At 43.9% G+C, this 20,424-nt stretch overlaps 1 protein-coding gene across 4 annotated transcripts in view; it reads left to right on the top strand.

Annotated features, from left to right (window-relative positions):
- Positions 1–20,424, top strand: part of ADGRG4 (adhesion G protein-coupled receptor G4) — a 1,842,483-nt gene that overhangs the window by 1,144,722 nt on the left and 677,337 nt on the right. For all 4 annotated transcript variants that reach the window (XM_078688599.1, XM_078688601.1, XM_078688598.1 and 1 more), the window contains exon 15: positions 19,431–19,596. In XM_078688599.1, the coding sequence (XP_078544725.1) occupies positions 19,431–19,596 (166 nt within the window). The remainder of the gene's footprint in view (positions 1–19,430; positions 19,597–20,424) is intronic.

Genomic DNA, 20,424 nt, shown 5'->3' on the forward strand with positions numbered 1-20,424 from the left:
CACCTCTGGGGATCCGCAGAACTGGAGCTAAATGCCAGGGATGTCACATTGGGCGTTGTGGTGGTTCTGCGGATCCACAGACCCTCCTTCCCCAAATAGGTGGTTGTGTACCTGAAGGTGAGCCCTGGCCCTGCGCCTAAACCCACACTGTGCATGACTATGAACATCTTACTTTACTTTAAAAAAAAAAATAGAAATTCACAGAAAATACAAAAAGGTTAAAGTGACTTTATAGCGGGGAATTATATTAATATCTTACTTTATAATGTAAAAAGCCTGAGAAATTCACTGGAAAATGTAAAGGTTAAAGGGACGTTATAGTTAGGTGAAAATGTCATTTAAGGCATGCTGTACCTTAAGGACAAATTACTCTATTAGTTTCCTTCTCGCACTTTGTGATCAAGCGATAAGGCACTTATGTGCATTTCCTATATCTGTGCCTCAAGATATGGGGGTATAGATTTCTCCTATACTGCTCTGAGAGAGTGGGATCAGCGTTCAGGCTACCTTCATAGCTGTTTGGACTTCTTTCAGTTTAAAAGATTGTTATAAACCTGGCTGATGCAACTTATGAGGACGTCAAGCACCGAGATGCACCTTCGGGTGTGGTGTGTTGCGCGCTATTAAATGGATATAAGATAACAGTGCCATCATGAGGAAGACGTGATTAACTTGGAAACTTTTTTCTCTGGGTAAAAAACAAAATGAAAGAATTGGTGAGTTCTGGTTCTGAAAGAAAAGCAAGCTTACCTAGGTATGCCCAAAATAGGGAATTAACTTGAGCTATAAAAACAAAAAAAAACAAGAAAGCAGGCTTGTGCAAGCCAGTTGTAAGGTAGAGAACAGTGAAAGTTGAGGATTCATTCTAGGGAGATACTTATGAATAAAAGTGAAAAGAAATCCAAGAATGCACTGTATAAAAAACAAATGGTGGCTAAAAACATTAAATGGTGGGGCAGAAGAAGCAGAGAGTTACACCTGTGGATAGAAAGCTCCTGCAAGATTAACCTTAATTGGTATATGGCCAAATTATTCATTCACAGTACAAAACAGGGCAATGTAACCACCTCTAATAAAAAGTGGATTTGTGTACAACATAATTATTTCAAGGAGACAGGCAGAAGAAAATAAGAACGTTAGCAGTTTAAAAAGGATAGCTTTACAGGGTAACCCTGTGTATGTGACATGAGTGCAAACCGATTTAATAAAAAAATACACATTCAAACAGTAAAGGGAGAAAGGTCAGAATACAATGGCAGTGTAAGAAATTGATACCATAGTTAAGGGGGTGGTAATGCCTCAACTTATTAAAAACAACAGTCCTTGTAAGCTTTAACCTATAATGTCATTAAATAAACCTGTGTTCACCCCCAGCCGGAAGATGTGTCAGAGCAGGCAGGCTTAATTTAGAGGCAATATATACAGCTTTTATGCAGTAATAAAACAGTAATAAAGTAGAAATAACAACAGAATCCTAAACCAATTTAGAAAAATAGTGTTCATTGAAAAAAAAAAACTAAAACTACAACAAAGAAAAACAAAAAGGGGAGCAATTTAAATAAAAATAGTGGCAAAAATAATTGTGCATTACCTGCAGTCAACTGTATTAGATAAACTGGGACCAAGCGTACTTTAAGGACCGACTGCAATGGAGCATGGGTTGACTATAGAAACCAGACTCGACCTGGTCCGAAATTTGCCTGACTGGGGGAAAAAAGAAGGGTATATGCAGGTGTCATCTGGCATCTGCCTATAACAGGGGAGGCCCTTGGAAGGTAATGAAGTTCATGGGTACTGCCCTAATGGTCATAATTTCAGAGGAACAGACACACCTCCCCATACCCATGACCTTATCTCTGCTCTGAGAACAGTTTTCCATACCTCATTCAGGGTCAAACATTCAGGGGGCTGCAGCTGGAGGCTAATGTGTATTAGCCTCCAGATGCTTTAGACAGGGAAAAGGTAACGTTCTGAAGAACCCTTTACTTAATATTTATTACAAATTCGACTTCACCAGTACATTGGGCTTTTCCAATATAACAGAGCCCAAGAATAACATTTCTATGTGTTTTTTAGATGCATAGAGAATTATTAAATTTAATATTGCATTCCAGTGTTTTCCTACGACCGGTCAGGCTTGCCACAGTGAAAATAGCTTTTGAGGCCTAGCCACTGTAAGGGCACATTTAGCATCCCATTTCTGCATGTCCTACTTTAAATACCTTGCACCCTGCCTCATGGACAGAAACGCTTACGTAGGGGTGACTTACTGATATTTAAAAGGCAGATTTCAACCTGTCAAAAAAGTTTATTCTGACAAGTCGGCTTGCAGTTTAAATGCTGCTTTAATCAGGCTACAGTGGTATCTTGTCCATTCCCTCGTCTTTTCCCTTTTTCCCTCTTTTCCCCCTTTTCCCCCTTCATGATCCTCAAATGTTTCTTCCACTCTCTGTTTTGCCTTTTCTCCAGACCCTCGAATCCCTCCCACCCTCCCTTGGTGTTGTGACTACGTCCCCCCTCCGACCCCATTAAATGGAACTCTGCCTAAGGAAATCTACTATGTATGTATATATATGTATATAGGGATAACTCTAATCACTAGTATAGGCAGTAGACCTTTGTACTATCTACCATTCCTATGTGACTCTTAGAGTATATCCATTTGTATCCCTTCCCTATGTATATAGAGATAACTCTAATCACTAGTATATGCAGTAGACCTTTGTACCATCTACCATTCCTATGTGACTCTTAGAGTATATCCAGTCATATCCTTTCCCTATGTATATAGAGATAACTCTAATCACTAGTATTTGCAGTAGACCGATGTGCTCTCTACCATTCCTATGTGACTCTTAGAGTATATCCATTTGTATCCCTTCCCTATGTATATAGAGATAACTCTAATCACTACTATATGCAGTAGACCTTTGTACTATCTACCATTCCTATGTGATTCTTAGAGTATATCCATGTGTAGCTCCTCCTTGTGTGACTTTACATCTTGTACATTTGCAATTTTTTTCTGTTTGTATCCTTTATGTAACGCATGTAATCCTAAGTCATTATGTTTTTCAACTGGTTCTTATGTAAAGCGCTCTGACACCTTCGGGTAAAGTTCGCGCTATATTAAATCGCATAAATAAATAAATAAATAAACTGTAGTGATGGCACAATTGGTGCTGCAGTCTACTATTGACATTAAATGTACAGGCCCTGAGCACATTTATACCATACTCTAAATATGACAATAACTTATATACCAATTTCTTCATCTTGAAATAAGCAGAGGCACTTTCTCACTAGTTAGTAGGAGTAAATTGCACATAGTTCTACAGCCAAAAACAAAAGTTAGGCGACAAATATGGAGGTACACCATGCAAAAGATGGTCATTTCTTACAGCCACAGTCACAATGTTTCCTAGGGCATACAGTAGAAAAAAACGCAAATGTGCCACATACTCAGTGAGGCATTTTCAGATGTAATGTGAAAAGTTCTTATATCGTTCAAACTCCCACCCTACGAGTATCCTGGTGCTCAGACTGAAAGAATAACGAGCATGCGAACGGACTAGATAGAGTATCAGGAAGAGAGGGATCAATCCTTGGGAAAGAGCCAGGTTTTCAGACTATTTCTAAACTCGGTCAGGGAGTTGATTTGTCTGAAACTCTGGGGTAGCTCGTTCCAAAGATAGGCAGCAGCCACACTAAAGGCCCCCCCATCCTAGAACGCTTGAATCTAGGAATCGCCAACAAACTTCCCCTCAAGAGCAGAGCTGCCTCTTGGGATGGTACCAGGTGAATTTTTCCTGCTGTGGGACTGGGCCCAGATCATGTACCGCTCTTTGCACCAAGCAGAGTGATTTAAAGTGGACCCTTTCCTTGATAGGCAGCCAGTGGAGGTCTCTCACAGCCAGGGTAGTGGAGGATCTACGTTGCTTGTTCAGCACCAATTTTGCTGCTGCAGACTGGACCCTCTGCAACCGCTGAAAGATGTACTGTGGTGCTCCCAGATACAGGGAGTTGCAATAATCCAGCTGGCTTATCACTGTGCTTCTTACTACAAGGGAGCGCAAGTCCTTAGGTAGTGGTGGGAGTATCTGACACAGCATTCACATCAAAGAGAAGCACACACTGGCAGTCTTATATGCCTGCAACTCCATTTGGAGATTGCCGTCCATCATAACCCCCAAATTGCGCACCGTGCTGACAGGGACCAGAGGTTCCTCCTCAGGGGTGAGCCTAAACTCCAGTGGTATGTGTTTAGACATCTTAGCAGAAGAGCAGTACACCACCTCAGTTTTCTCACCATTAAACTGCAAGGAGTTTCTCCGGAGCCAGCAGTTTGAAGCATACACTCCTGAAACGTGTCCATGGATACTGCGTGTTTCCCTTCCAGGGAGAACGCCAGCTGTGTATTGTCAGCGTAGTTGACCAGGTCGACTTCGAATGATTTAATGATGGGAAACACGGGCTGCAGATAGATATTGAAAAACATAGGGCTGATCGCAGAGCCCTGCGGTACCCCATAAACTACCAGGGATTTACTGGAGGTGAACGTTGCTAAGATCACCACCTGCTGTCTCCCCGCTAGGTAGTACTGCAACCACTGCAAAGCCCGTCCCTTCACCCCTATCTTCCCCAATCTCTCCACTAAAACTGAATTGCTCACCGTGTCGAATGCTGCCGACATATCGAGAAGTACTAGAACAGTGACATTCCCGTTGTTGGCCCGCATACGTAGGTTATCCAACAGGGTTGCCAAAGCCGTCTCGGTCCCATGACCTGAACGGAACCCAAAGTGGTCCCTATCCAGCAGTTGATTATCCTCCAGGAAGCACGATAAAATCGTGCTTACGGCCTTTTCCAAGATTTTAATTGGATATGGCAGGAGGGAAATTGGTCTAAAACTTGCTGGAATTGTCGGGTCCAATGAGGGCTTCTTAATCAAGGGTGTCACCACAGCTTGCTTCCATCCCTCCGGGACCGTACCTTCTTCTAAGGACTGATTACAAATCTGCCGCAGCCAGGGGAGGTATCTTGGCCAAAAGTATTCCAAATTATGCGGGGGAGGGGGTCAAGGGGGGAGCCCGAGGACACACTATGTGCCAAGTTATTAAAAGAGGTGTCAGTGAAAGTCTGGAAATTGTCCAGGGTAGTTATCTGCCGCGGGTCCTCATCCGCCATCTGTACAGAGTTGCCCTGATCACCAGTATTGTTAAAGTGGAAAGCACCAACAATTTTGGCAATTTTGTCTGAAAAGAAAAAGGCAATCTCGTTGCACAGTTTCTGCGATGCTGCCACTTTGTTACTCATGCCAGTCGGGGCAGAGAGATCCTTAACTATCTGAAAAAGGGCTTTTGTACCATTAGGCCCCTGTGTGTAGTTAGCATAGAAGTCCGCCTTGGACTTTAGGATGAGCTCCTTATATTTAGCCTGAGCTAATCTCAGTTCTTTCTTATCTGGCTCTAGGTACTTCTTTCTCCACTTCCTCTCTGACTTCTTGCATGTCAGACGTAGTTTCCATTCTTAATTGTACCAAGGTGATGTGGTTTTGTTTCTATTTTTAAGCTTCTTTACCGGGATTATCTGATCCAAGGTGTCAGTTATGTAATTATAAGTTTTGTAATTCTCCTCTACTGTAGCGGTACGGGCAAAAAGGTTGACATTTGGGAGGGTCGGGTGGGTTCTATTTTCTCCTAATTTCGCCCACTCCCATCCTCTCCGGTAAGTCGCTGGGCAATTAGTATTATCCTCTGGATAAGGTAACATGATATTAAAATGAATTAAATAGTGATCAGTCCAGTTTTGTGGTATTATATTTAACACTTCAGTTTCAGATTGGTTGGCGAACAGAAGGTCGAAGATATGTCCCCCCTGATAGGTGGGGTGTTTTACTAGTTGTTGTAGGCTAAGATTTGCGCATGTATGCCTCAGATCTCTGAAATGGCTGCTTCAAACTAAAGTCTCCTAGTATGATCGTTCTGGAGTGTGCTAATGTTAAATTTATGATGGTATCTAAAAGTGTTTGGTATTGAGAAACATGCCCTGGTGGTCTATAGTATACCATTCCTGTAAATAAGCTACCTCTGGGTTCCTGCGGCGCAAAGCCCAAGATTTCTATCCCCACAACCTCATCTATCTTCAGGGGCACAAAGTTAAATTCCTCCTTGTAGAGCACTCCCACCCCTCCTCCTCTACCCGCTGCTCTCAGGTTGTGCAGCATTTTATAGCCAGCAGGGCAGGCGAGTCCCATTTATACCACAGACTCAACGCTAGTCCACGTCTCTGTTAAAAACAGTGCGTCCAGGTTCAGATCTTCAATTATGACTGACACCTTGACATGGTGTTTGACTAGCGAACTGCTGTTAATCAGTCCGCAGGTAAGGGGTTTTTCGCATGACCCATGATGAGCAGCGGGTGATTGTGTTCTTTACATTCCCTCTTACCTAAATCCATCAGTTGTTCTCTGGAATATGCCATATGCCCTTGTTCACTGTTGAAACAGGCAGCATGGCTGGCGCTGAGCGCGTCCGGAGCGCGGACGGGCGCAGACGGGCTTGCTGCTGGAGCGCCTCCAGTGCGCCCGCTGCACCCTTGCATTGCCCGATTTCAGTAGGCAGGCAAGTAAAGTCAGCCCCACCACTAGGGCGCACTCCAATATGGCGCTGGAAAGTGGCGAGAGTCCTCCCAGTCCCTCACCCAAAATGGCGCTGGTGGGAGAATTAAGGGCTTTGAGCCCCGCTGGAGCAGCGGGTGAAAAGAAGATTTTTTTATAGTGCGGGTAATCGGCCTGTATTACAAATAGATAAAGGTTTTGTTGTCTTAAAAACGAACGCCAAAAGAGTCTGTAGAGTAAATGATGCACCCAGAGCTTCTTCAGTAGCTGCTGGCGAATAGATCTAAAGATGAACAGTAAACATCAACAAGGTGAAGGTTGTGAAACCGTGGCCTTAGTAGAGCCCTTGTGTTAGACACCCACCACCCCTCACAACACACAGGTGATACCACCTGTGCTCACAGAAAGATGAGTGTTATTGATGGCTTCATTTGAATTTTTGTCAGCAAAGAAGAATTATATGGTTTTGAAACAAACTGGCAATGACTTGATTGAAGGGTTGGCCAGACAAGACCAGTTTCGGTCTGCAGGAAACAGTAAGTATACATTTTATGCCAAGATAGGTAGCGGCCGTTAAAGTCAAATTAAAATATCCATGCAAAGCCGAGGGGTGAGCCATATTGGCTGACACTGAAGATGAAGTGGGTGTCAAGCTATGCTGTATAATCTTTAGAGTGCCCATGGTTCTGCTAAAAGCCATGCAGTATATGATGAGCTTCAATGAACTTTCAATTGATGGGAAAACCCTCATTGAAACTGTTGTAGTGGGGACTTCCATTTAACTGAAGACTTCTTGCACAGTAGGCAGAATTGTGACAGAAGACAATTAGAGGAGCATTTAGAGCTTGGCAGTGGTGTGGAATCAGCACAGAAAATGACCCTTGCACCATCCACCATCCTCGTGGCTCCTCTGACCCTTTTAGAGGTGCCTCATCTGTCAAGAATTGGTCATGCAGAGTAATCATCACTAAATTTTCCTGCCCGGAACTGGTATGTGATGCAAGGCAATATTGGACAGGGAAAACAATACAGGACCTTGATTTGCAGAGTGCAAACTCCATGCACATGAGGGTCATTATTTTTCGTTTTTCTGAAACCTACTCCTGTTTATTGAGTTTAATCAGAAAAGCAAATTAGAATGCTAAGCATAGCTAAAAAACATGGAACCAGCTCATCTATGTTATAGGTAAATGTCATGCCATAGAAGAGTATGAATCGATAGGCCCAACATTCGTTTCTGGACTAAGAAGGTGACAGCATAAATCAAGAAGAGTGCACAGGAAATCCAGATTAATCTTGATGTTTGACACAATGAATAAATGACTCAATGAACTGAGAGAACAGAAATACTTTTTACTGCATAGTAAGGTGAACTGCATTATATGACAGGATTACTGTAAACTCTGATCAATTATTAAGTCTCCATGTATAATGTATAAGGTAGAAATCGACTTGTACTATTTTACCACCAAAATTTGCTTATTGACATATGTCAAAAGCGTCTCACACCATGACTGCACGATGAGGATGGAAAAAATATCTAAGCATGGTGACCAACATTATATACAATTTTTTGCAAAACAAGTGTCATCTGCATAGCTAAATAGAGTGTGCACTCCTGCTGTTTTTTTCCTAAATTCTGTAAAACAAATATGTCTGCTTTCATCTCGCTAATTTATATGTAACCCCTTCTCCAGTTCGAACCATCATTCTCCAGTGATTACCTGCTCCAAATGAGCTTACCCAGTCAAAACAGGCGTGCTTCGGTTTCTAAAACAAAATTCAGGGTCACTCCAAAAATCGCCCGAACATTCCATTCATCCAGATTTTGATACTACCAGTTCAAATCCACACTTGCCTCTTCCCTCAAAGTAAACCCATTGCCTAACCATAACTCCTTATGCAAACTTTTTAATTTTTTTTTATTTCAGTAAATTGTTTATTGAAATGATATATATACACGGTACATGGGTAGCAATTGAACAAGAGACAGAAAAAGACGCCTTGGGGGTGGGGGGGGAGGGGGTAGGGGGGTTACAGTATCACATAATATAACATTTGCTTTTGGCGTTTCTGACTGGCCACATCGTGTCCTGTTGATCATGTCGTCTCGTGGGTTACGTCGCGGCTCTCCGCCCGTCTTCCCCGCCTTCCCCGCGGTTGCGGTCTGGCTGTGTATACATTCGTGTGGCCGGTGCGATTGTCCCTTTCACGGCCTTGAATTGTCCACCCCCTCAGTGGCAGGAAAGAGAGAGAAAGAACAGAAGGTGGGAGATCTAGGGAGCGCTTAGTTACGTTGTGGCCCTACAGGGCATGCGTAGCTATACTGGCTGGATTATGACTCCTGCAGGAGCTTCATTAGTTTCGATGTTTAAAGCGGCTTGTGTGAGGACAGGTAGTTGTCTAGAGAGAGCCACATTCTGCACTTTGTGTGTGTCTTCAGTGTGTGGTTGGCCGTTATGGTGTCTGCCCCCCTTAGAAAGGTGACCCAGTTGAACCACGTTTTGAAGGAGGCTTTCCCCGTGTCTTTCCAGTTGTTCAATACTGTCTTGACTGCTGCTGTTAGTAGTAGGTCGATCAGGTCCCTGTCTTCCCTGGAGTTGATTGTGTGGGTCATGAAGCCTGTGGCTAAGCTGTGGAACTCTAGCTGGAGTGGGGTGCCTGTTATGTCGTTTATAATTTCTCCTATCTTGTGCCAGAATGTTTTGACCTTGGGGCATTGGCAGATCAGGTGTGCTAGATCGCCTTTCTGTCTGTTGCAGTTCCAGCATGTGTCATTTTCGCGTATTCCTACGGAGGCTAGGCAGGCGGGGGTCTAGTATGCTTTATGCATCAGCTAGAACTTGGTTTGGTTTAGGGTGGTCGTTACTTTCTTTCTCGAGGTGGATGCCCAGAGTTCAGACTTTTCTTTCTTGCTGAGTTCCCTTCCCATTAGTGACTCCCAGTAGGCTATGGCCTTGTTGTTAAGTTTGGTGGATATTGGGCATAGGGCTTTGTAGAGGTATGCCACCTGGTGTCCTGTACTGTTTAGGTTGGTAGCATATTGCAGTATTGAAGGTGTTTGTTTGTTTAGGTCTGCTTTGTTGATCGCTACTTTGATCTTAAGGAAGTTGTATAGCTCAATGCTGTCTAGTTTGTGCTCGTTTTTGAGTGAGTCGAAGGTGGTGTGCGCGCCATGTGTGTATAGCTGACTAGCTGTGGAAATTCCGTGCTTGTACCAGGAGTGCATGTCTAATGTTCTATCTCTATATTTGATCTTGGGGTTGTGCCATATGGACTCCCACCGAGTGTTCCTCACACTTGTGTCCAAAATCTTGTCTATCTTGAGGAGGGCCGTCCTTCTGTTCCTCAGTATGGCGTTGTGCGTGATTATGGGGTGTTTGGTTGCCGTGAGGAGGGCGATGGGCTCCATTCCTTCTAGGAGTCTGCTCTCTAGTGAGAGCCATGCTGGAGTGTAGTCTTGCTTGTTGCTGACCCAGTACAGCCCTTGTTTCGCTATGCATGCAGTTTGAAAGGTCTTGAAATTTGTTATATTTAGGTCCCCCAGGCTCCTGGCTAGCCTGAGTTTTTGCAGGCTTATTCTGGGTTTTTTATCCCTCCATAAGAAGTTATTGATTAGTTTATCCAGCTTTTTGTGGAAATCCGCTGTGTTGGTCAGCGGGAGCATGTTGAGCATATGGGTCACCATCGGCGTGAGCATCATTTTGACTGTCTCCACTCTCCCCCACCATGTGGTGAATTTGGGTGACCATCCTTCTACTCTCTCTTTCAGTTTGCGCAGTAACGCCTGCTCGTTCTGGTCTAGCGTGGACTTGAGATCTCTCTCGAAGAGCAGGCCCAGATATTTAATGGATTTTTTCTGCCAGGTTTACATTCTGATTTCTCTCTGTTTAGTTTGTATCCTGCTATGTGTGCATATTGCTCGATGGTGTCCATAAGGGCCTTTATTGACTTCTCTGGGTTCTCTGTTGTGATAAGGATGTCATCGGCATAGGCTGCTAGCTTTACCGCCTCCCCCTATGGGAATTCCTGTTATTTCTTTGTTCGTTCTTATCATATTGAGTAATGGTTCTATCGCTAGTAGGAAGAGGGCCGGTGATAGCGGGCACCCCTGTCTGGTGCCGCGCTCTAAGGTGAGTAGTTCTGATGTCCCTCCGTTTACTACAACCCGTGCTTTGGGCTCGTTGTAGAGTGCTAGTATCATTCTCCTGTACTTAGGTCCCAGGCCAAATTTCTGCATGCACTGGTCTAAGAATGGCCAGGACACTCTGTCAAAAGCCTTCTCTGCGTCTAAAGCTATCATGACCGCGGCGTTGTCGCTTTTGAAGGCGTGGTTGATAATGTGGCAGAGCAGTCTAGTGTTGTCGTGGGACATTCTGTTTTTGAGGTAGCCTACCTGTGAGCAGTGTATGAGTTGGGGTAGGTGTGCGTTGAGCCTGTTTGCTAGTATTTTCGCATATATTTTGCAGTCTACATTTATGAGGGAGATTGGTCTGTAGTTCTTGGGGTGTTGCGTGTCCTTCCCTTCTTTGGGTATTACAATAATGTTTGCTTCTGCCATTGTTGGTGTCATTCGTTCTTGCTGGACACAGCTTGAGAACACATCAGTCATGACGGGCTTGAGTGTGGGTAGGAATTGCTTATAGAATCTGGCTGTGAATCCATCTGGGCCTGGGGCTTTATTCTCTTTAAGGCTGCCTACTGCCCTTTCTATTTCGTCTTCTGTAATGTCTGATTCCAGTGTTTCACGCTGGTCGTCAGTGAGTGTAGGCGTTGTAATTTGTTCAAGGAGTGCTTTGCCTCCGTCACTTCCTAGGGTGGTGTCTTTTTTGTAGAGCTGCTCATAGATGTCTTTAAAGACATTGAGTATCTCCTTGTTTGCTGTCTGTGATTTGTTTCTGCTATCTGTGACTGCTGCTATCGAGTGTTGTTTCTGCTTGCTTTTGAGGTAGGAAGCCAGTGCCTTCCCTGCTTTATTGGCGGTGCATAGATTTATGGCTTTATACTTGTTTATCCAAGTTCCAGCCCTTTCACTAAGAATTCTATTTAGCTCGTATTTCTTTTTCGTTAGTGTTGTGAGGGTGTTTCTATCTTCTAGGTTGGCTATGTGACCAGCCTCCAGGTTTTTGATTTCCTTTTCCAGGACTTTAATCTTTTTATTTCTCTCTCTGTTGAGTCGGCCTTTGATGCAGAGTATTTTGCCCCTTATTGTGGCTTTTAGGGCATCCCATAGGGGGTTTCTGTCAATATCGGGGGTGTCGTTAATTGTAAGATATTCTTTTATAGCAGTCTCTATTTCGGCCCTGGCTGTTGTGTTTTTGAGCAGGTCATCGTCAAACCTCCACCTGCGTGTTGGTCAATAAGGTGAGTGTGTGAGTCTGTTATCAGAATGTAGTCGATTCTACTGTAGGAGTTGTGTGGGTTTGAGTAGAAGGTGTACTCTCTGCCGTCAGGGTTCTGAAGTCTCCAGGGGTCTTTGAGTCTGAGTTTCGCGTAAAGATTCCCCAGAATGTTCTCTCTTTGTGATTGTTGGCTCGGTCTGTGTGGGTGTTTATCTATGGCTGGGTCTAGGACATGGTTCACATCGCCTGCTGCTATTAGGAGTTCTGCTGGTGGAAAGGTATTCAGTTGCTCCCCAACCCTGTCCCAGAAAGGTCTGTCTTCTGTGTTGGGCCCGTATATGTTGGCCACATGTATTGATTCCTCCCCTCTTGCTAGACTGGTCACTAGGATTCTGCCCTCTTCGTCCGCCCATGAATCTTTCAATACTAGCTTTGATTTCTTGCTGATTACTGTAATAACACCATTCTTTTTATTCTGTGCGGGTGAGCCTATGACTTCGCTTATCCAGCTTGCCTTGAGGCGACCTATATCCTCCGCCTCTAGTTTTGTCTCTTGTAGGACGTATATGTCGCTTTTGAGTTTTGACAGGTAGTCAAGGACTTTCCTTCTCTTCACTGGGTGATTCAGACCCTTCACGTTTAGGGATGCTACTTTGATATCAGCGGAGAGGTGGTTGTGTTGGTTGAGTGTCATTTTGTGTGTTGTATATCTCGCGGTTTGACTGGTTCGCTTTTGTAGCTGTGTTTGTTTTGTGCAGTGTGTACCCTGTTACCCTGTTGTGTGCGATGCTGTTGCCTGTCTCTGCATGCTGGTAGCTGCCTATGCCCCCTCCTAGTCTGATAGCACAAGTGGAGAGGTAAAGAAAGGAGATAGAGAAAGGGAAAGAAAAGAGAAAGAGAAAAACCCATGTATTGGCACCAAAACCCTCTCCACACCCCTACCCTCCTCCCGCCCCTCCCCTCTCCCCCCCTTACTTGCTGAGTGGGTATGCGACAGCAAAATTCCCTTGCTCCGCATTTTGTCCCTGAGGCCATTGCCTTAGTGGATATGGTTGTAGCTTAGTCAGTTCTCCGTCGTCGGTACCCCTATGCTTCCTCACTTACTCCGTTAGTCAATGGCACTCTGGTGTCTTTGAGGTAGAATGTTGTTGAGCGCCCGTTATGTGAGGGAGACATAAAGGATACGGATGGTGCCTAGTCTGTTCTCCATCGTTGGTGGCCTTTAGCTTCCTCTGTTGGTAGTGGCACTCTGGTGTCCTCGAGGTAGGTCATCGTGGATCACCCAAGTCTCCTATGTGCATAGATCAAAATTCCCTGGGAAGGGAGACTGCGGGCGAGCTTTAGAGGTAGATAATGGTGAGGTGGTTGCTTGTATTTGTCCGTGCATCAGTGCTTAGTCTGATTTTTCTGCGTTGTCCGGTGAAGAGCTTCTCTTTGCAGCTCCAGGGCCTTTAGTTTCCATTTCCTCTGTTGGTGGTCCTTGTAAGTACCTTCTGAGTTGCCCTGGGTCATCAAAAAGCATTATCTTCCAGTTGTCTGTGACTTTGAACCGTGCGGGCCCCGCGAAACTGAAGTTGAGATTCTTTCTGCGCAGGGCGTCTCTCAGCACTAGAAACCTCTTTCTGATCTCCACTGTGGGTTTTGAGTAGTCTTGCGTTAGGACTATTTTGTTGCTCGCCCATGTCAGGTTTTGGTTCTTCCGGGCGAAAGCAAAGATGGCGTCGGTGTGGTTTGATCTTAGCGGGCAGCAGATTATTGGTCTGGGTCCCTTTTCGTGTGTTGGTTTTCCTGCTGGTACACGATATGCTTTATCCACCTCAAATTGCCTGTCGAAACTCAGGCCTGTTAGCTTGGGTAGCATGTCTTCTAGCATGGCAGCACAAGTACCTGCAGTGTCTTCTGCCCCTTCCGGGACGCCCAGAACCCTTATGTTGCCCCTCCTTGCTCTATCGTCTTGTTCCGCCTACTGTCTTTATATGGCCTTTGTGGTCTTTGAGCAATCGGCTAGGGCCTTGTCGTTTTTGACGGTAACATCTTTGATGTCGCTTATTCGTCCTTCTGCGGCCTCTATTCGTGTGTTGGTCTTGTGGAGGTCAGCTCTTATCGCCGCTAGTTCCAGCTGCATATTGTCTATTGTGAGCTTCGTTTCTTTTGCTACTGCGTTGCCCTTGTTGACCTTTTTAAGGATAGTCTCTAGAGTGATTGTGTCATATTTTTGCTTCATTGGCGACTCAGGATTCTCATTTCTGGCCTTTTTCTGGTCATTGGCATTTTTCCCCTCTTGCCCAGACATTGTTCCAAAGCCCCTTCTTGATTGGAAGCAGCCTAGTCTGCCCTCTTTCTGTGTTGATGCTAGGGCTCTGGCTTGTTCCGCACTCGGTACCGGGGCTGCGTTGTGTGTTCTGTACCTGCTAGGTTCTCTGATGCTCCTAGTTCTCATTTTTGATTTTGCCCCTGCCAGCGGGTGTGATCTTGCGTTAGTTGCTGCGCTTTGGGGGAGCTCGGGCTGGTTGAACAGCCTTCAGTGTTGGCTGTGGTGCTCGTGTCTTGGCGCTTGATTCTCTGGTTGTTGATTGCGTCTCTTGCCTGTGGCGGCTATATGGGCTGCTGTTGATGGAATTTTATTGCGCTGCCTTTCTGTATGGCGTGCAGTATTTATTGTGGCAACCTCGCACTTTTTCTGTCTCCCGGTTCCTTTTGTCCTCTCCTCAGTTGGACGCTTCCCAATCTGCCCTCCTTTTGTGTTGCCGTTAGGGCCTTGGCTAGTTCTGTTCCAGGTGCTGAGGTTGTGTTGTATGTTCGGTACCTGCTTGGTTGCTAAATGTGCCTAGTCCTTTTTTTTGATTTTGCCCCTGGCAGCGCGTGCTTTGTCACGTTCGCTGCTCCTTACAGGTTGGTTTCGTGCTCTGTTCCTTGTGTCCCGCTGGAAGGTGTCTGCTCGCGCACCGTTTCTTGCACTGCTCAGCCCAACCGGCTTCTTCTCCCTGTTCGCCCTCGCAAGTGTGGTTGCCCTCGCTCTGAGTTCCGCTGCCTCTAATGCGCAGCTTAGCTTGGAGCGCTTCTACACCTTTCTCGCCCCTTCAGGTGTGGCCGCGCTTGCTCCATACTGCCGCCGCTTCAATTTTGCCTCCCCCACATGTCGGAGATGCTCTTGCCGTTAATCGTTGTGGGCGTCTTGGTGTCCCTACGACTTCTCACCGCTCCTGTGCGAGCGCTTAGACCCTAGTGGGCTTTGCACGGCACTCTCCTGTGTACGGGCTTGTGCTCTGTTTCCGTTTCCTGTTTCCTGCTTCTTGTTCACCCCCGATAGCTCCTTCCGGTTATGGCGGCGCCCTCAGGTCTGAGGCGGTTTCACTTTCGATGCAGCATATAAGCCCCCTCGGTAGGTGAAACTTATGGCGTCTTGGTTGTTTATCGGGTCTCCCCCTTTATGTGGCTTGCATTTATCTTCTCCTTTTTATTTATTTTATTTTCCCGTAGCCTTCCCTCCACCCAGATCTTTGCCTTTTTTGCTTCTCGGGGCTTACTCCGCTGTAGCGGTGTGAGCGGGCGTTCGGTGGAGTAGCCGGGGGGTCTATGGGGATCGTAGCGCTGGGACTAGGAGTCAGCTCACCTCAGTCCTTCTCTATTGCTTGGTGGGTTCGTGCTGAGTCTCCCCGCTATTGGCAGCTGGGCGCCATCTTGCCTTCTGTTTCCCCTCCCGTGGTTGGGAGTCGAGGGGGTCCGTTTCTCTGAAAGCTACTTCTCTTCTTTCACCTTTCTCGGCTCGTCTCTCTGCCTGACTTTTCAGACGCCGGATTTTTGCTTCTGACGCTTGATCCGTCTAGTATGGCTGGTATAAATTCGCCGTAGTTGGCCTCAGGGTTGCAGAGCTGACGGACTCAGACGGCCGTCCACATTGCCGTCCAAGCCTTGGTGTTTTTAACCACTGAAATCCTTTGTAATGAAGAGGACCCATAGAAAACCCTGAATTGAAGACAAAATTAGACCTATCACTCCAGTTGTTACCCTCAAAGTATTGACCTTCATTTTCAGAAGAGACTGTATTTCTGATCTTATCTTCTAGATCTTCTGGGACAGTAACCATCAGACTGTCTCAGGGCCTGATTTAGATCTTGGGTGACCGGTTACTCCATCACAACGGTGACGGATATCCTGTCTGCGGACATTTAAATTATAAAGGATATAATGGAAATTATATTTCGGCAGACAGAATATCTGTCACTGTTGTGACAGAATAACCCATCCACCAAGATCTAAATCAGGCCCTCAGTCATAAATGCTGTTTATCTTGTGAGTCAAATAATCAAGAATTCCACAACTCTGATTTCATGAAATGCACATTCTTAACATGTTGTTTAGTTATTCAGATGTTCCACGCAAATATGATAATCGAGTTTAGGCAAATACATTCATCTTATTTAATCATTTCTGCAGAAGCATATCATTATTATCAATTATAAACAAATAAGTGCTTCTAGGTGGTTAGTGCTTGTGTGTCACATATTGTTTCTTTTAAAGATCATTGTTTAATCATTTGAAATAGCTGAAAGAGCATTTGCTACTTGTTACTGTTTCTTCTAACAGTTGTTTAAATGCCTCTGAGTTTTATAAAAGTGACCTCATAGAGCTAGTTGTTAGAGAGGAGATCTTTGCTCAAGACTGGACCCATTTAATAAAAGGTTGGTGTGGGACTGAAGTGGCCTTCAGCAGCTGCCTGGGTGGCTATGTTTGCTCTGATACACACATTTGCTCTGTGGCTTAAATTGCAGATTTGCTATTTAGGCAGAGTAATCATCCGGCTGTACTGAACCAAGCATAAGGGTGCACACCATCTTTGAAAATCAATATAGGCTCATTATTTCGAACCTGCTAAAGCTAGTATAGTGCCTAGCATTAGTAAAAACAATGGTGTTAATGCTATAAAAGCAATAACCTTGTTATAATATTTCCTGCATTCACAGTTTGTTTTCATACATAAAAAGGACAAAAGCCAACAGTGATCACATCATTGCACATGCAATAGTGAATTGTACCAATGGTGCTTAACCCTCCCGAGTCATGATGCCGCAGTGACTCAAATTTCTGAAACAATTTCAGACAACAAGTGGTGGAAGCACTCTCAAATATTACATTTCCGAAGTGCTCATTATTCCATAACTTTCCAATTAAATAGGTCGATTTTAGGGGGCAATACTTATGCCTCAAGTTATATCTTCTTACGTTGTAAAATATTTTTGGGAGAGTAAAACATAAAACATTATGTCAAATTTATTCATTACAATATATTAGCTTCAAGATAGTTCATCATTCCAAATTGAAAAAGAAAACTGCTCTTACTCATAATTACTATGCATATTCACTCGGTAAGTCTGCTATTAAAACTGGTATAATTAATTGCTTACTTTGAATCAAGGTCCCATAGTAAGATTCATGTACAGGTCTGTTAGTATACATAGTAGCTATTTGCTAAAACTACTATATCGCACTGGTTTGATTTGGAAACAGAGAGGTACCGATTAAAATGTAATATTTTTTCCTCTTTTCTCTCCAATTTTAGTCATTTTGGCACTTAATTCAAATTTTTTGATTCACTTACATTCTTTGCACTGTTTTAAAGTTGTCATCACACGCCTATGTTGCCTCTGTCTCACTGGGACACACTTATCATGCAATTCATGTGAATGGGGTTGTAATACCTACCTTTCCTGGTGTGAAGGATCCCAGATGATGACAAGGGCGATCTCGATCAACAACTGATGGGTATTTTTCCACATACAGTAAATATCCTCTTTTGTGTTTAATTGTCTCACATACATTTTGTAAGTACGTGGCTTTATTTATCATTCTCTTCCTGTCAGGTGTATATAGAGTCGGCAGCTTGTTATTTGACCCATAGCTACTCTAGAATTAGTATCAGTCTTCATACTTGCCTTGCTGCCTTGAAGGCTGCAGAGCTCTGACAGCCTCGGCTCCTTCTTTCTCTCTGTTTAAAAAAACTAGTTGCTGACTGGAATATTCAAAAATTGCCTTGGTGGCTGATAATGAGACATTGCAAATTCTTGGGTGGAAAAACATTTCTTTCCCATAGCAAACAAAACACTTCTTACAAGAAAACTCTGCACCTAAAGTATTATGCTTTATCTAGAGCCCTGAAAGTTGATAAGTATTTGGCAATGCCCCTGACAAAACCATCTCTAAATAAAAAGACCCTTTGGGTCTTCTCTTATACATTTCTATGAAATAGAAAGCTTATAAGGTCAGAATCCAAATCTGGCTTGGAGCAGGCTCTTCTGAGTATCACAATCCTCATGATGCTCTAACCTCCTTGTCGTTTGCCACATAAGAGTACATGTATATCAACACATCTATACACACAAAGTGCTGTGATAAGTTAGAAGTTTTCTAATCTGCCATAGTCATAATGTACAACGATGGTGCAGGGAGACCAGGACACACTATATAGGGTGTGAATTGAAACACAAATGGGTCTCTTTGGTCTTCATCATAAATGGTCAGATGATATGACTCCTTCTACCAATCTCCTGTATTCCACTCAACACCTGCTCTCAATTCCCACATAGCACAAAAAAGGAACTCTAAACACCGATAGGGGCTCATCCTTCAGATCAGCATGAGTTGCCTCACACTCCCCTTAGGATCCGCACAATCAAGAGACAATGTGGACTACCACATACACACAAACACAGTGAATAATTGAACAAATTCAAACCAGTTCCTAGTAAGTCAGCTTTTATGTCTCCTTGACCCTTTGGGTCCTCGTACCAAATTTAAGAATACCATCACACATGCCTAATCAAACAGTAAAACATTTGAAAACCCATACAGAATATTCAAAAAAACTCTTGCTCACATTAAATTGCTGCTTCTAAAAATGAGAAATCCATCAAACATACTCAAAAGAATAACCTCTCCCCTTGTAAAGCGACTGGATATTAACTAAAGAGAAACATGGAAATGTACTTTGATGCATGGGAGAAGCAAACAAAAGAAGATATAGAATGCTGGGGGATATTAGTGGTGGTTCTGTATTTAAAAATTCTAAAATACATGATGTAATTTTGAGTATCAAGATGCTCCAGAGAGTGGCAGTAGAAGACTATAATGCATATTGATGGCCTCCAGTCTTGTCATAAAATACTGAAATCTGCATGTATTAGAAATTTGGACTAGTAAAGTGGGTGACGTATTGGAGAAATAGAATTTTCTTTAATGCGGGCTCACATGCCTACATTATTTTGCTGTTAAATGATTCCTTAATTCTCATTGATGTCAGACAAAGCGGAAATACGTTCGATGCCCAATAATTAATATAACATGAAATGCCCATTATCTGCATCTTAACTTGTCTGTTAATGATAAATGCATTATGATTTTTACACCATAGTTTGTGAAGAAAGTCTGCCTTATCGGTACACATGTTTCTCTCAATTTTCTTTCTCTGTAAGGATTTTGACGTTGATCGAGGAACTGGGGGATAAAGTGACTTTTGATGGTCAACAAATGAATATGACAGCAACCGCACTGGCCGTAGCTGTGACTGGAGTGGAACTTAGTCTGTTTTCCGGAGTCTTCTTCAGTGTGAAGTCTTATTTTCAAGGCAGTAAACCAGAGGTACAGTGTCCCAATTTAAGTATATCTGCTTGCTATATGTGTATCTCATCTCAAGGGAGTTGTCCAAATGCAGCATCAATCATGAACTTTCCCATCCCTATGGGTCCTTCACCTTGCAAGATTAGAATGTGGGTCGCTTGGTGGTAGGCATAAGTAGGCACAGACAGAACTCAAAATTTCAGTTTTACAAATTTCTGTGCTTTGGGTAACCTACTATGCTTGAGATTTGCTGTCCCCAAACACTTACAAGAGAGTCTGGGAAGTTTGGATTTCTTTATATGTGGGTTTAAAGAATGGTCAGGGCACCATTAGGCTATTTGAGAGACAGATCCCTTTTCCCTTGATTTTTCTTCTGTTACCTCCCCGCTCTCAGTCAGTACCTCCGGGTCAGTGGGGCAGCCATGCGCTCTACAAATTCGATAACATAACATAACAGATTCAGAGCCAAATTGAAAAGAGGGGAAACATTTGAAAAGTTGATTATGGAGAATGCATGTGCCAGAATTGAAAAAACACAGGATGAGTCAGAGCAGCAACCCTGTTTGATCTGAACCTTATGAAGGTAAAATTAGAGAGATTGTTGGCCAGTCTGTTAATACTTGGGCAGCAGATGGCAAATGGGTAAGTGGGCTTTTAATGTGAAACTTCGATTCGATGGTTTGTGAAAAAGGAGATGATATTGGTTCTGAAAATGGAAAACTGCACACAGTTTTGTTTTTACGGTGGAGACTCATATTTAGGTCCCCAGAAAGCACTAAGGAGGGACAACATGACCAGAGAGAATTGGACTTTACAATCCACAATGTACTGGGCCCTACATGCAGCAGA

This window comes from Lissotriton helveticus, chromosome 4_1 (assembly GCF_964261635.1).
Source record: "Lissotriton helveticus chromosome 4_1, aLisHel1.1, whole genome shotgun sequence".
Classification (NCBI taxonomy): domain Eukaryota; kingdom Metazoa; phylum Chordata; class Amphibia; order Caudata; family Salamandridae; genus Lissotriton; species Lissotriton helveticus.